The following is a 14,326-nucleotide window of genomic DNA, read 5'->3' on the forward strand; positions in this document are numbered from 1 at the left end:
CTGGGGATGAGTGAAAAGGAGGCCGGTACCACCGGGTGTCAGCAGCCCCGCCCCGATCCTGTCTCAGGTTATAGAACACTGTGTCCCCTTTGGGCCCAATGTCTGACCTGCTTAGATGCTTACCAGCAGGAATGATGGTCTTTGCAGAAGGCAAGACATGTTCATAGTGTCACTGTTTATTTTGATGGTTTGTTCAGAACTTTACCATCAAATGCTCTTTCTCAGCTGCTTAAAAACAAAATTAAACAAAACACAGAGGATAACAACTACAAAAAACCAAGGACCTCTCTTTACCCCAAACATTGGTTTGGATGGGTTTACATTTATGTGAAATTACCCTTGGGTGACATGCAATGGTCTGTGCATCCTGGCTGGGAGCCTGCTCTGAGCCACCTTTGTGCCCAGCTGGGAGTCCCCACTGATGCCCTGGATCCTGAGGCTGTTGGGTGTCACACAGAGGTGCCTGGATCTTAGGATGAACTACCCTGTTGTCCACAGGAGGGCATCTGGTTCCTCCCACAGGGTTACTGAGGAATAAGGAACTAGTTATACTCTGCTCAGAGGCAATTTATTTCTCATTTTATTTTCCCCCATCAGAGCTTGCTGTGTGTTGAAATCATTGCCCCTTTGACCTTTAGGCCTCTTGAAGACTCTCAACACCACAACTGAAGAAATGGAAGCTGTGAGCAAAGCAGGCTTAGGGATGCTCAAGTTTGTTGAAGCTGTGATGGGCTACTTTGATGTGTTCAGAGAAATAGAGCCCAAAAGAGAAAAGGTATCCCCAATCTGTGAGACCTAAACATTGGTGCCAGGAGACCAGTCTGGGATCAGAGTTAATGTGCCCACAGCTTTGCTGGAAAAATTCTGGCAAGGTTCTCATTTAAACCACATAAACTTTTTCTCCCCAATAAATAATAACCCTGAGTTAGACATAATGTAGATGTCTCTTTTGAACCTAAGTCCAAAAGAGGTTCAAATTTTGTGTGAAAAGAGTAGGATTAAAGATGGTAAAAATCATTCTCCAGAACTAAAACGTCAGCCTCGGTGCTGTGACATTTGGGGCCACCCTGTGCCTTATACAATGGCTGGCAGCATCCCTGCCCTCTGCCCGCTAGATGCCATTGTCCCTGCCCCCAAGTCCAAAAACCCAGACGTTGCCATAGGTCATGGGGGTGGGGATGGGGGACAAAATCAGCCCCACTTAAGAACCAAGGAGTCAAAGTAACATGTAAAACATACAATACAAAGAGAATTATAAGGTTGATTCAATCATTGGGCCATATTTTGACACGGTTTTATATCTAAAAATTTTATTTCTTAGAAAACCTAGACCCCAATAGTAACCCAATAGCAAACCAGTGAGGAAGTAAGAAAGAAAAGAAGCCTGGCATATGGCGGCCCCAGAGAGCGGCAGCGCCACTGTCAGTGTGGTGTGGACCTAAGTGCAGGTGTGAGCCTGTTTGTCCCTGCCCGCTGTGGTCCTAGTCCCCACAGCTCTGTGAACTGTCTTCACTTAGGTGGCCAGGCTGGAGCGCAACTTTTACCTCACTAAACGTGAACTAGAAAGGATCCAGAATGAGCTGGCAGCGATCCAGAGGGAACTGGAAACTCTGGGAGCCAAATATGAGGCAGCCATACTGGAAAAGCAGAAGCTGCAGGAGGAAGCCGAAGTCATGGAGAGGCGGCTGATCGCTGCGGACAAACTCATCTTAGGGCTGGGGTCTGAGAACGTCAGGTCAGCGCAGCTCCCGAGCCCGCCTGATAAGGAGCTCTCAGTGAGACTGTGTGGTTGATGCGTGAACATGATCAACACGATTTCTTGCCATGTAGAGTTTTTATTCCATGCTGCATTTTTATAGGAAAATCGTGTGAAAAACTCTAATTTTACAATTATCATGTTTAAGGTGGCTAGTGGCCATTTTATAGATTCTGTTTTTATTAGGTACCAAGTGTTATTTATCATGTAGATATTAAGGGTTAAGAAGACAGTGCATCTGTGGAGACAGGGAGAAGCAGGTGGCCTCTGACGGTGCCCGAGGTCTGTCCTGGATGGGTCTGGAGGTGGAGTCCTCCCCTGGCGCTGGACAGATGTCTTTTAAGGCCCCTTGGCTGGTTCAGTTCTGAGCTTCTATTTTAAGTAGGTGGGGCTGTTTGATGCTTATGGGTAAGTCCATTTGGCCATAGCTTGTCCACTGGGCATGACAGTCATTCCTAATGTGGCACCAATGAAATGGGCATGGAAAACACTGCAAGATATCATTTGCTTGTGGGAAACAAACAGTTTTTCAATATTTCTAAAACCTAGAAGACTTTGGCCATTTCTGGAAGAGACCACATGGAACATCCAGTTTTTTTTATCTTGGGTAGAATTTTGTCACCAAGCAGGACCAGAGCTCATGAGCTCTGCTGGACATATTTATAAGTTATTGATTAAGCATTTGGAAACATTGTGATCACAACTTAATAATAGCTCTGAGACACAAACATTTATTGTGGCCCCTGTTAGGTGCTAGGTTCTACTGAGTCCAGGAATTAAAGTCTTTCAAAGGCTCACAGGGTGGGAAATGGTGAGGTTAGCTGACAATCTGTCTCTAACAGGAAAGAATATCTCAGACAATGTTTCCTGCTGGCTAGCCCCATTAGCAGTGTGTCAAGCTGGTCCTTCTAGAATGTTCCTTTTAACTTGCTGGAAAGAAGGTAACTGCTTGCCACAGCCTGCTCTCTTGCCCAGGTGGCGGAACGATCTGGACGAGCTGATGCACTGTCGGGTGAAGTTACTCGGGGACTGCCTGCTCTGCGCAGCTTTCCTGAGCTACGAGGGTGCGTTCACATGGGAGTTCCGCCGTGAGATGGTCGACCACGTCTGGCAGAATGACATCCTGGAGCGGGAGCTTCCCTTGAGCCAGCCTTTCCGATTGGAAAGCCTGCTCACGGATGATGTTGAGATCAGCAGGTGTGGATCCTGAGCCAGGAGGAGAGGGGTGCCTCAGGATGGGGTCCACATGATATCCCCTGGCGGGCCATAGCCAGGGGTACAGCTGGCTTGGCTGCACAGAAATGGCAGGGTGGGCTGCAAATTCATCACCCTGGTTGTTGAAGAGGGTTGAGCAGCCTGGGGATTGATAGATTGTTCTGGAAGGCTGATCCTTCCACCCTTAGCACTTGGTTCACAACTTGGCAAGAAAAATCAGTTTCCCTTCTTGCTGTCCCTTCCAGGTGGGGCTCCCAGGGATTGCCCCCTGATGAGCTCTCGGTTCAGAATGGCATCCTTACCACCAGGGCCAGCCGCTTCCCTCTCTGCATCGACCCCCAGCAGCAGGCCCTCAACTGGATCAAGAGGAAAGAGGAGAAAAACAACCTGCGGGTAAAGCAGCCCCCTGCCCCCTGCCCTCACTGCCACTGTAGACAGGGCCCACTCACCCTCCTCTTCCACCTGGCAGCTACAGGTCTGAAATGTCACTGCCCTGAGCCCCCAAGGGGAGCCCTTCCCTTCCTGCCCACCCACCATGTTGAATCTTCAAGGGCAGCATGAACCGCCTTGGACTTTGCTCTCTGCCAGTGTGTGGTCGCTCTGGCTGAGAGCAACATCAGGCAGAGCCCATGCTTTATCTGTGTCACCCCCACCCCCTCAGCTACAGGGCTTGGTGGCCTTAGACACTCAATCGCTTGTTTTTTGGAAGGCAGTGGATGGGGGAGGGGGCTTGACTGAGATATAATTCACATACCGTACAATTCATTAAATTCTGTGGTTTTTAGTATATTACAGACAGAGGTGTGTAACAATCACCAGAATCAATTTTTATCCCCACAAAGAGATCTGTAGCCACCCCCCAACTAATCTATCCATTCCCCCGACCCCTGCTGCCAGCCTCAAGCAACAGCTAATGTATTTTCTGTCTCTATAGATTTGCTTGTTCTGGACATTTCTTGTAAATATGTGACAATTTGTGCATGGCTTCTTTCACTTAGCATAGTATTTTCAAGGTCCATCCATGTTGTAGCATGTGTCAGTGCTTTATTCCTTTTCATGGCTGAATAGTATTCCACTGTGTGGACTGACCACATTTTGTTTATCCACTTGTCATTTGCAGGACACTTGGGTTGTTCCCACTTTTTGGCTGTTTTGAATAATCCTGCTGTGAGCGTTTGGGTACAAGTTTTTTGTGGGCATGTTTTCAGTTTTCTTTGGTGAAGTTCTTGGGGCCCAGTCACTTCTTGCTGAACTCATTAACAGATTCGTAACTTTCATTTTTATCTTTCCCTTATTTCTCCTGGTCCTTACTCCCAGGTATGCACATGCTGTTGGGGGAAGCCTGTTTGCACCCCAGGGGAACACCTGCCTCTAAAACACAGATATAGCTCTAGTGGTACAAGTATTAACCCAGGAATGCTCCTTGACTTCCCTCTTCGCTCAGCCTGCAGGTTCTGAATTGCCAGCCCACTCCCAGCCCTGAGTCCTGCTCCTACTCTGTGCTATTTCTTAAAGAAGGAAGATTCTTATTATAGGGGGAGAGGCTAAGTAACTCAACAAAAGAAAAGAGCTCGAAGAGGAAGGGGGAGGGGAGCCCCAGGGGCCCAGATAAAGAAAGAGGATTTTCTTTTAGATGTTTTGAGGAAGGAGATACCAAAGCAAGCATGAGGTCTGAGGGAAGTGGAGGAAAGAGGCAGAGGATGAGAAAACAGGGGCCCTGGCTTTGGATCCCCTCTGAGGTCTGAGAGAGGAAACAGCGGTCCGTCAGCATCCCTCCTGGCTGCTGCACTACGGTGTCCGGATGAGAGGCTGAGGGAGCCTGGCCCTCAGGGGTTTTGGGATTCATTTGGGTTACACACCTTGCTTCTCTGCCTCTCTGTTCCCCTCTGGCTCCCTTCAAGGCTCTGCCGTGCCCACTCCCCACTTCCAAGGCGTTCTCCCCTGAGAGCAGGCTGACTCTCAGTGTCTGCGTCCTCTCTCCCCCAGGTGGCTTCCTTTAATGACTCCGACTTCCTCAAGCAGCTGGAAATGTCCATAAAATATGGGACTCCTTTCCTGTTCCAGGATGTGGATGAGTACATCGATCCTGTGATTGATAATGTCTTAGAAAAAAATATAAAGGTCTCTCAGGGGCGGCAGTTTATCATACTGGGAGACAAGGAAGTCGACTACGATTCAAATTTCAGATTGTATCTGAACACTAAACTGGCCAATCCCAGATACACCCCATCCGTGTTTGGGAAAGCGATGGTGATCAATTACACCGGTAAGAATGTACAAAGCCTTGGTGACAAAGTGATGTGGTTACCGTGGAGACCACGGTTTGAGATCAAGACTGGTGGGCCATCATTTCATCTGTGACCCCAGGCCATTCTCTCAGTCACATCTCACCTGGTCAGTTTTTAAGGAGGCACGAACACCTGGCGGGTTTGGGGCCCCTGGAAGGCAATCAGTTACATGCTTTGAAGTGTGCTGAGTCCTGGCCTTGGGCTCAACTATTCACACTCGGGGTGGGGTGAGACTCCTGCTGCTGTGGAAGGAAGTTATTCTTTGTTTATTTAAATATATGACATGAATGTGGGTTTTTCCCCTTCCTCTCAATTGAATTCTATTAGAAATTGGATGCCATTTCTGACATTTTCTAGGGTGTTCATATAGCTGCTCACCTAGGTTAATTAGGTTTGGGTATGCTTTCTGCTAGGGTTCCCGAGTATGTGGGAGTCCTGGCTTTTATCTGGTTGTACCATCACTCTGATTGTTGGCCACTCTGTGTAGCAGCATCTGCATTTTGTTCTGTCTGACATTTTTTACCTCATGGCTTCAGAGTGGTTTTGCTCCTCATGTTCCTGAGATGCTGGCCTGGACTCGCCCCTGGCTTGCCCCCAGGCATGGCTGTGTCCTAGGCAGGAAGGCACAGGAGCAGCTTCCTCAGGGGCAAAGCAGTGAGGGCCTCCCCTGGTTCCCCCCCAGTCACACTAAAAGGCCTCGAGGACCAGCTGCTCAGCGTGCTGGTGGCCTATGAGAGACGTGAGCTTGAGGAGCAGCGGGAGCACCTCATCCAGGAGACGAGCGAGAACAAGAACCTGCTGAAGGATCTGGAAGATTCCCTCCTTCGGGAACTAGCGACCTCCACGGGGAACATGCTGGACAATGTGGAGCTGGTGCAGACCCTGGAGGAGACAAAATCCAAAGCTATGGAGGTAAGAACCCCACAAAAAGTGCATTGAGCATGGAGGGGGGAATCCTGGGTCCACCCTTGGAGCGCAGTCTCCTTGTCTGCTTAAGAAGAGCATGGGACTCCATGATCTCAGGGCCTCGTTTGTGGTCTTGGGTCTTAGACGCTGAGCATTTGAGGTGGGGTGAGGTGGGGAGATACTAGTCTGTGCTCTCATCAGATTTGGGCTTTGAGTCACCTGAGGGTTTGCCTTATGAGAAAAGGCCTCCTCTGTTGAGTGTGCTGTTGGGAGGGTCATCCTGGAGGCATTCCCAGGTACCCTTGTGCATCAGGTCAGCCTCTTCCTATCGAGAGTGATAGAAAACCCAGCCCTACTTGGCTAAAGTCCAGGGAAATCTATTGGCTTAGAAAACAGAAAATTCCAGGGATGGTTACAGGTAGGGCTGGATCCAGGACTCCAAACATATCATTAGGACTCAGATTCTCTATATTTTAGGGATGTACCTTCTGCTGGGTTGGTTTTATTCTTTGCCTCCCATGGAGCCAAGTTCCCCTCCACAGTCACCAGATAGGTCTGTCATGTCCCCTCAGGTTCAAGTCCAAGGGAAGAGTGAGAATCTTTACCTGTGCCTATTATGAAGGTCCTGAGAGGCACTTACGTCATATGCTGACCCCAAACCAATCCCATGGCCTGGAGATGCTGTGTGGACTGATTGGACCTGGGTCACATGCTCTTTGGGGTTGGGTAGAGCCTGCATATGTAATGAAAGGGGGAAGCTGAGTCCCCAAGTAAAAATAAGGGTCAGTAATTCAGAAAAGGGAGCTTGGCTGCAGGCGAGTCCAGCACCAGTACTCACCGCATCTCACAAGAGGTTGGGTGTTCTTCGCATGCACGAGCTTTGTGTGGATTTCTTTGTTGCCCCCTCCAACCCCCACCCTCTGCCTTCTTATTTTCTTGCCCATTTCAGAAGTTTTTCTGGTTATGTGTGTATGTCTTCCTGTTCCCTTGGCAACTTGCACCTTTTCTCTAGGTATCAGAGAAGCTCAAGCTGGCAGAGAAGACAGCCTTGGACATCGATAGGTTGAGGGATGGCTACCGGCCTGCTGCCAGGAGGGGGGCCATCCTGTTCTTCGTGCTGTCTGAGATGGCCCTTGTGAATTTCATGTATCAGTACTCCCTGATTGCCTTTCTAGAGGTCTTCAGGTTGTCCCTTAAGAAGTCACTGCCTGATTCCATTCTTATGAAGCGATTGAGGAACATTATGGACACGTTGACCTTCAACATCTATAACTATGGTTGCACAGGTGAGCACCTCTCTGCACTGCTCAGGACAGAGGCTATGTATGTGCATCCCTGGTGTCTGTGTGTCCAAATCTCCTCCTCTTCTAAGGAAATCTGTCAGATTGGATTGCAGCCCAACCCAATGGCCTCATCTAACTTAATCTCCTCTATAAAGAGATTCTCCCATCTCCCAGAACAGTCACCTTCTCAGGCACCGGTTATTAGGGCTTCACCCCGTGGATTCTGGGGGATGCAGTTCAGCCAGGAGGGAAGGAAGAAGGTTGAGGGCTGTTGTTCCTTTAGGGCTCACTGAGGTAGCCAACCCTTCTATGACATATAGAGTGGAATCCAAATCACAAATTCTGAGTTACACAATTTTTTTTCTCAAACACTTGTTCTGTTAAAAAAAAAAAAAAAAGGAAAAGAGCCTCAGTGTTTTGCATCCTCCCATCAGTAAAAAGTCTGTGGATGGAATGTGCTTGCCCTACAGTAGAGGTTGGCAAGCCGAGACCAGCTCCAAATGGGGCCCACTGCCAGCCTTTGTAAATAACGTTGTTCCGGAACATGGCCATGCCCATCTGTGTTCACACTGTCTATGGCTGTTTTCACCCTGCAGTGGCGAGTTGATAGTTATTGCAGAAACCATCTAGCCTGTAAAGCCGAAAATATTTACTATCAGGCCCTTTATAGAAAGCTTGCTGACAGCTCTTCTAGACTCTGAGAGACGAGAACTCCCACTTGGAGTCAGGCCGACGAACAGCTTTGCACTGACTCTGTGCCTCTATCATGCTGCCCTCGATTTGCTTTTCAGCCCCACTCTCCTCTTCCCAGGAGGGTGGTGGGTGCTGCCACTAGGCACGAGCATGTCAGAGGCAGACGAGTGAGTGTCACTGCAGGCTGTGCTCTTGGGCATGAGCTGTAGATTGGTCCATAGCTTTTGTGCTCAGATGGCCGTGGGCATCAAAAGCAAAGAGGGCTAAACACAGCCATGTAGGTCTGGTGTTTTGTTTTATGTCTCCTGCATCTAAACATGCTATGCAGAAGAAACTCAAGTTTCTAACATGGATCTGTTTCATCAATACTGATCTGCTGTTTCCCTTCAGGGTTGTTTGAGAGGCATAAGCTGCTGTTTTCTTTCAATATGACTATCAAGATAGAACAAGAGGAAGGAAGAATCCCCCAGGAAGAATTAGATTTCTTTTTAAAAGGTAATGAATTTGCCTTGTTTCATTCTCCCTAATTCCCTTGGCCCACACTGCACATGTATATAAGTTTGTTTGTTAAGACAACAACAAAAATTCTCCTTGAAGCCTGGCTTCTAACAGCACTGCTTTATCAAATATTTCTGTTGAGTTGAATTGAGCCCCAAAAATGGGTAACTCAGAGCAACCAGTCTGCCCCAAAGCTGGGTGCCACAGTGAGCTGGCTGGCTGGAGTCACCTACCTCTCTCCCCAGACCCCAGGGAAGTGGACTTTTCCCCAGAGGGACAGAAGTACAAGTGCCAAGCGGCTTCCTCCTGGTGCGGCTGTCCACTTCTCTTCTTCTGTTGTGTTTAGGAAACATTTCCCTGGAGAAAAGCAAAAGAAAAAAGCCCTGTGCTTGGTTGTCTGACCAGGGATGGGAAGATATCATTCTTTTATCAGAAATGTTTTCAGACAACTTTGGGGACCTTCCTGATGACATTGAGAAGCATCTGCCCATCTGGCAGGAGGTGAGCTCATGTCCTCCTTCCTGCCCATGTGCAGCACCCGCCAAACTCGTGAGAGAGAAGCGACCTGCTCAGAGTGGAGGCACTGCCCTCCAGTGACCTGGATGGGGTTCTCCTTTAGCTGGTCCAGCTAGCTTTGTGGAAAACCATCCACCCACCCATCCTTCTGTCCATCCATTCATGTGTCCATCCATCCATCCAAGAAATAGTTATCGAGCATCTGCCAAGGACCAGGTCCCTTGATGCACACTGGGGACTCAACAGTCAGTGAGACTCAGTCCTCCTTTCCTGAAGTTCGTACTTTTTGGGGGTAGAAGATGACAGATCTGATTAGAAGTGGCCTTGAGGTCCATACTTGCATAGATTTCATCACTTTACAGTGGCTTTTGGGAACTTTACATATAGAAATGGGAGCCTGTGTCATTTTAGAGTTGATGCTATCATGCATGTTCTTTGCTTTTCCCAGTGGTACGACCTGGATTCCCTTGAGCAGTTTCCATTTCCCTTGGGTTATGATAACAACATCACCCCTTTCCAAAAGTTGCTTATTTTGCGTTGTTTCCGTGTGGATCGGGTCTACCGGGCAGTGACCGACTATGTGACTGAAACAATGGGAGAGAAGTAAGTGTGTTGTTTGTTTGCTTGGACCTTTCTATGGGGTCATCCCTGCCTGGACCCCAGATGGCAGTGGCTGGTCAGCTCCCAGGAGCACTGTCACAGGCCTGACTTCGAGCATTATTTGATAGCCATTCGAGAACAGTGCTATTCAAAAGAAATACATGCAAATCACATATCTAATTTCAAGTTTTCTAGTAGCCACCTTCAAACAGAAGCAGGTGAAATTAATTTTAATAACAACATATTTTATTTAACTCAATATATTAAAATATTATTTTGACATATAATCAATATCAACATTATTGAGCTATTTTACTTTTTCTTTTTGGTATTAAGTCTTCAAAATCCTGTGTGAACTTACATGTGCAGCACATCCCAGTATGGACTGGCCACACTTCAAGAGCTCAGTAGCCACATGTGCCTAACGGCAACTATACTGGACAATGTAGCTCTAGTATCAAGTGTGAAGCCAGGCAGGTAACTTGGGTTGCAAACTCAAAGATGCCTTCCTGGCTGGCAGGTAGTGGAAGTGGGGAAAGAGGCTGGTGGGGAACATGGCAACTGGGAGAGGCCCAGTTCTGGTCCATGGGGAGCAGCTGCCCCTCAGCTCCTGCTGACTGACGCCAGTTGGCAAGGGGGACCCACAGTGGCCAGAGCACCTGACTCATTGAAAGAAGCTAGAAATTTGGATTTCTACATGAAATCTCCCAATCCTTCTGTGTTGGTAACTAATTTTGGAAATCTTGAGATGTGGGCCCTTGAGGGCAGGCATGTAGAGCTGACAATGTGGGACCCTGGGTTTGTGCCAAGGAGACATCTACCTGGAAGGCCAGCTGACAGGTCCCCTGCTCAGTATGAATGTAATAACTCCAGCACCAGTGTGCCGAGCTACAGCATGGGTACGCTCTGCAAGGCCCCCACCTCCTCTCAGGAGCTCACCATCCAGTGTGTGTAAAGCTGGACTCTGAAATGAGGGCTGTGCACGGTGGCAGCAGGGCAGCCCGGAGGTTCTGGACATTGGGAGGAGAGAGCATGGGGCTGTCCTCCTGTGAGAGCTTCCCATTCTGTGTCCTTCCCCAGATACGTGCAGCCCCCGATGATCAGCTTTGCAGCCATCTTTGAGCAGAGCACGCCAAACTCGCCCATTGTGTTTATCCTGAGTCCTGGTTCTGACCCTGCCAGTGACCTTATGAAATTAGCTGAATGCAGTGGCTTTGGAGGAAACCGCCTTAAATTCCTTGCCATGGGTCAAGGTCAAGAAAAGGTAATTTGTTGTTGGAAAGAGCAAGCTATCAATTTAGGGGAGGTCTCTGGCCTCTGCTAGGAATGAGTTACTGTCTGGTTTTAAGCTCAGATTACCAAGCTGCACATGAGTTTATTGCATTTCTGAGCTACAGAGCAGTAACCAAATCCTGGAATGGTGACAGTATGAACAAAAGTTCCAGAAGTAGCATTCTGTAATTGCCCAGCCTTGCATGATCACCATGCTCCATTGTTTTCAAAGCCCCTGTGCGAATGGTCCTATCACCTTCAGTCTCTATGACCACCCTACTGTGGGTCATTGTTGTCACTGCCCCAGTGGCATGACCAAGGAGCAGTCAGGGTGCTGGTGAACTGAAGGGAACTCTTGGGGCTGAGGGGGGTCAGTGAGCGCAACATGCTTGCACATCTCTAGGCCATGCTGCTCAGCAGACACAGGCAGTCCTGAAGACTTTCTAGAAGATTATGTCTTCAGTGGCAGCCTCGGTAATTCCTGGATTACCCACTTTGTGGCTTCTGCTGGAGTGGGCCATTCATTTTCTGGGGCTGCAAGCAGGGCTCTGGGAGACACAGCGCTGGTGTGGCCTTGGGGCACCAACTCTCCTCTCCTCTCCGTTGGCACAGCTGGCCCTGCAGCTGCTGGAGACGGCAGTGGCTCGTGGGCAATGGCTGATGCTGCAGAACTGCCACCTCCTGGTCAAGTGGCTTAAAGATCTGGAGAAGTCCCTGGAGAGGATCACCAAGCCCCACCCAGACTTCCGCCTGTGGCTCACCACCGACCCCACCAGGGGCTTCCCCATTGGGATTCTGCAAAAGTCCTTGAAGGTCTGGCTTTGGGACCATGCACCCCCTGCCTAGCTCCTCACATTTCTGCCATTTGCTGCACTTGTGTGCACATGTGCATGTGCCCTAGGACACCTGGACACACCCCTCCTGAATCCATCTCTCCCTCTCTCAGAGATGGGCACTGTCCTAACTGGTGGCAGTCATGAGTCCCACACCTGTTTTCACCACTTCTACCTGTGTTCCAAACAATGTCTAGGTTCATTTTGTGTACTTCATACTTACTAAACCATTTTTTTATCTCTAATAATAGGTCTACCCCCATCTGCTGTGCTCCAGTGGTTTTCTGTGAGCATTTTGAGGGGTTTTATATGCCCCCTTATTTTCCAGAGAAATTTTTGGGGGGGGATGATCTTGCCATCTGTGTCTGGGGCAGGAAGAGGGAAATCTTACTACTTCCACTGTGCATTTGAGAATTCCATGGTCCAGGCAGAGGTTAAGGAGCCCCCTCCAGGTCATGTGATGAGCAAGTGGCTGAGCTGGAGCAACACCTGTGTCCTTAGCTTTCTTGCCTGGGCCCTGAACAAGAGACTTGCTGCTCAGAATAGGAAGGAAGGCTAGAAAGGGCGAAGGAAAAGCTAGGAAGACCCGCTTTGGCACACTCTTCAAAGCTAGCTGCGGGTCCACGGGTTTTCTTGTGATTTGTCTCTGACAGGTTGTCACGGAGCCCCCCAATGGGCTCAAACTAAACATGAGAGCGACTTACTTCAGAATTTCTCATGAAATGCTGGAGCAGTGTCCACACCCTGCATTCAAGCCCCTGGTCTACGTGCTGGCGTTTTTCCACGCTGTGGTCCAGGAAAGAAGGAAGTTTGGGAAGATTGGGTGGAATGTGTACTACGACTTCAATGAGTCTGACTTCCAGGTGACGATGTGGCTACTCCTCCCTGGGGACTTCCTCCGGAGTGGCTGTCCTGTCCCAGCCTTCTTCCAAGTTAAGGAGAGCCATCTCCCTCCTGCCCGCATCCACAGAAGAGTCAGAATGCAAAGGACTTTGTGGGTTTGGGTATAACCAAGCCTGTTCCTCCTCTTTTAAGGTCTGCATGGAGATTCTGAACACGTATTTAACAAAAGCCTCCCAGCAACACGACCCTAAGGTTCCGTGGGACAGCCTCAAGTACTTAATTGGAGAGGTAGGAGTGTTGCGGGGCCTGTCTCAGGTCGCCTCCCAGGGTGGAGCTGGGCCGTGGCCTGGTGGTCTTGGGCCTGACCTCTGAGGCCCACATGACACCCCTCTAGCTCCCAGTGCCCATCAGCTGCAGGCCTTGGGTCTCCACGGAATACTCCCACCCCACCACCCAGTCATCTTTGTCCTAGGTGGGCTCCATACACATGGAGGTTCTAGATTCCTTCTCCCACAGTCATGCCTTGCTCCTGCTGAGTGGGCACGGGGCCCACCCGGGAGACCACAACCTTATACAGGCTCCCCAGAGGCCTGCACACACCTCAGACAGTGACACCACCCATTCCAAAGACAAAAGTGGCTGCTAGATTCTTTGGCTGATTGGTTATTCACTACATTTTGGGGATTTTGCAAATTGCATACTGGCGGCACCCAGTGCTTCACAAGGGCTGCGTATCACTTTGGCCACTGTGACTTTGTGAATGAGCCATCTTATATATGGTGGGGTAACAAAAGGTTATTGTGTCTACACGGTTTGAGCTGCATAGTCTCTGTCCTGGGCAGCCTCTGGGCTCAGGGCCTCAGGGTACAGCCAGTACGTGCTGGGTTCCCAGCCAGCTCTCACTCCCTGTCACTCCAGGTCATGTATGGAGGACGGGCGATTGACAGCTTTGACCGGCGTATCCTGACCGTCTACATGGATGAGTACCTGGGTGACTTCATTTTTGATACTTTCCAGCCCTTCCACTTCTTCCAGAACAAGGAAGTGGACTATAAAATCCCCATCGGTGACGTAAAGGAAAAATTTGTTGGTAAGATTTCTCAGACACCAAAAAGTATTCTACAAGTGTTTTCTAAGGGATCCCACACACCTCAGCTGCTCTATTTCCATGGCCGGCTGGATGCCTCTTGCAAACCCTCTCCTGACAGACGTGCTCCATCTCGTCAGCCTCAGAGCTGAGTTAGTTCAGATTCCCCCTGGGAAGGGGAGAGTGGCCCCCAGGAAGCTTGGTAAGCCATTTTTATAAAGATAAATATAACAGTGAGATGGATTGGTGTCAAATTTTTATTTAAAAACATGTCACCTGCTAAGCAGTGGAAATCAGTCTTGCCCATCTGGGGGCACTGAGGCTGTGGGTCCTCAGGAACGGGGGTGGTACAAAAGCTTACTGTCTGTGCTCTATGATTATAGAAGCCATTGAGGCCCTCCCACTAGCCAACACGCCTGAAGTGTTTGGCCTTCATGCCAACGCTGAGATTGGGTATTACACTCAGGCGGCTCGAGACATGTGGGCTCACCTGCTGGAGCTGCAGCCTCAGACAGGTAAAGTCTGCTGGAGGAGCG

At 49.3% G+C, this 14,326-nt stretch overlaps 1 protein-coding gene across 1 annotated transcript in view; it reads left to right on the top strand.

The window, feature by feature from the left end:
- The window catches only part of DNAH10 (dynein axonemal heavy chain 10), a 134,462-nt gene that overhangs the window by 115,517 nt on the left and 4,619 nt on the right, over nt 1-14,326 (top strand). The window contains exons 59-74 of the mRNA XM_037014245.2: nt 639-775; nt 1,518-1,735; nt 2,732-2,953; nt 3,217-3,364; nt 4,958-5,237; nt 5,942-6,171; nt 7,178-7,451; nt 8,532-8,636; nt 8,986-9,140; nt 9,604-9,758; nt 10,836-11,019; nt 11,640-11,840; nt 12,514-12,723; nt 12,896-12,991; nt 13,622-13,793; nt 14,174-14,305. Coding sequence (XP_036870140.2) covers nt 639-775; nt 1,518-1,735; nt 2,732-2,953; nt 3,217-3,364; nt 4,958-5,237; nt 5,942-6,171; nt 7,178-7,451; nt 8,532-8,636; nt 8,986-9,140; nt 9,604-9,758; nt 10,836-11,019; nt 11,640-11,840; nt 12,514-12,723; nt 12,896-12,991; nt 13,622-13,793; nt 14,174-14,305 — 2,919 coding nt within the window. The remainder of the gene's footprint in view (nt 1-638; nt 776-1,517; nt 1,736-2,731; nt 2,954-3,216; nt 3,365-4,957; nt 5,238-5,941; nt 6,172-7,177; nt 7,452-8,531; nt 8,637-8,985; nt 9,141-9,603; nt 9,759-10,835; nt 11,020-11,639; nt 11,841-12,513; nt 12,724-12,895; nt 12,992-13,621; nt 13,794-14,173; nt 14,306-14,326) is intronic.

The sequence above is a fragment of the Manis javanica genome, chromosome 15 (assembly GCF_040802235.1).
Source record: "Manis javanica isolate MJ-LG chromosome 15, MJ_LKY, whole genome shotgun sequence".
NCBI lineage: Eukaryota > Metazoa > Chordata > Mammalia > Pholidota > Manidae > Manis > Manis javanica.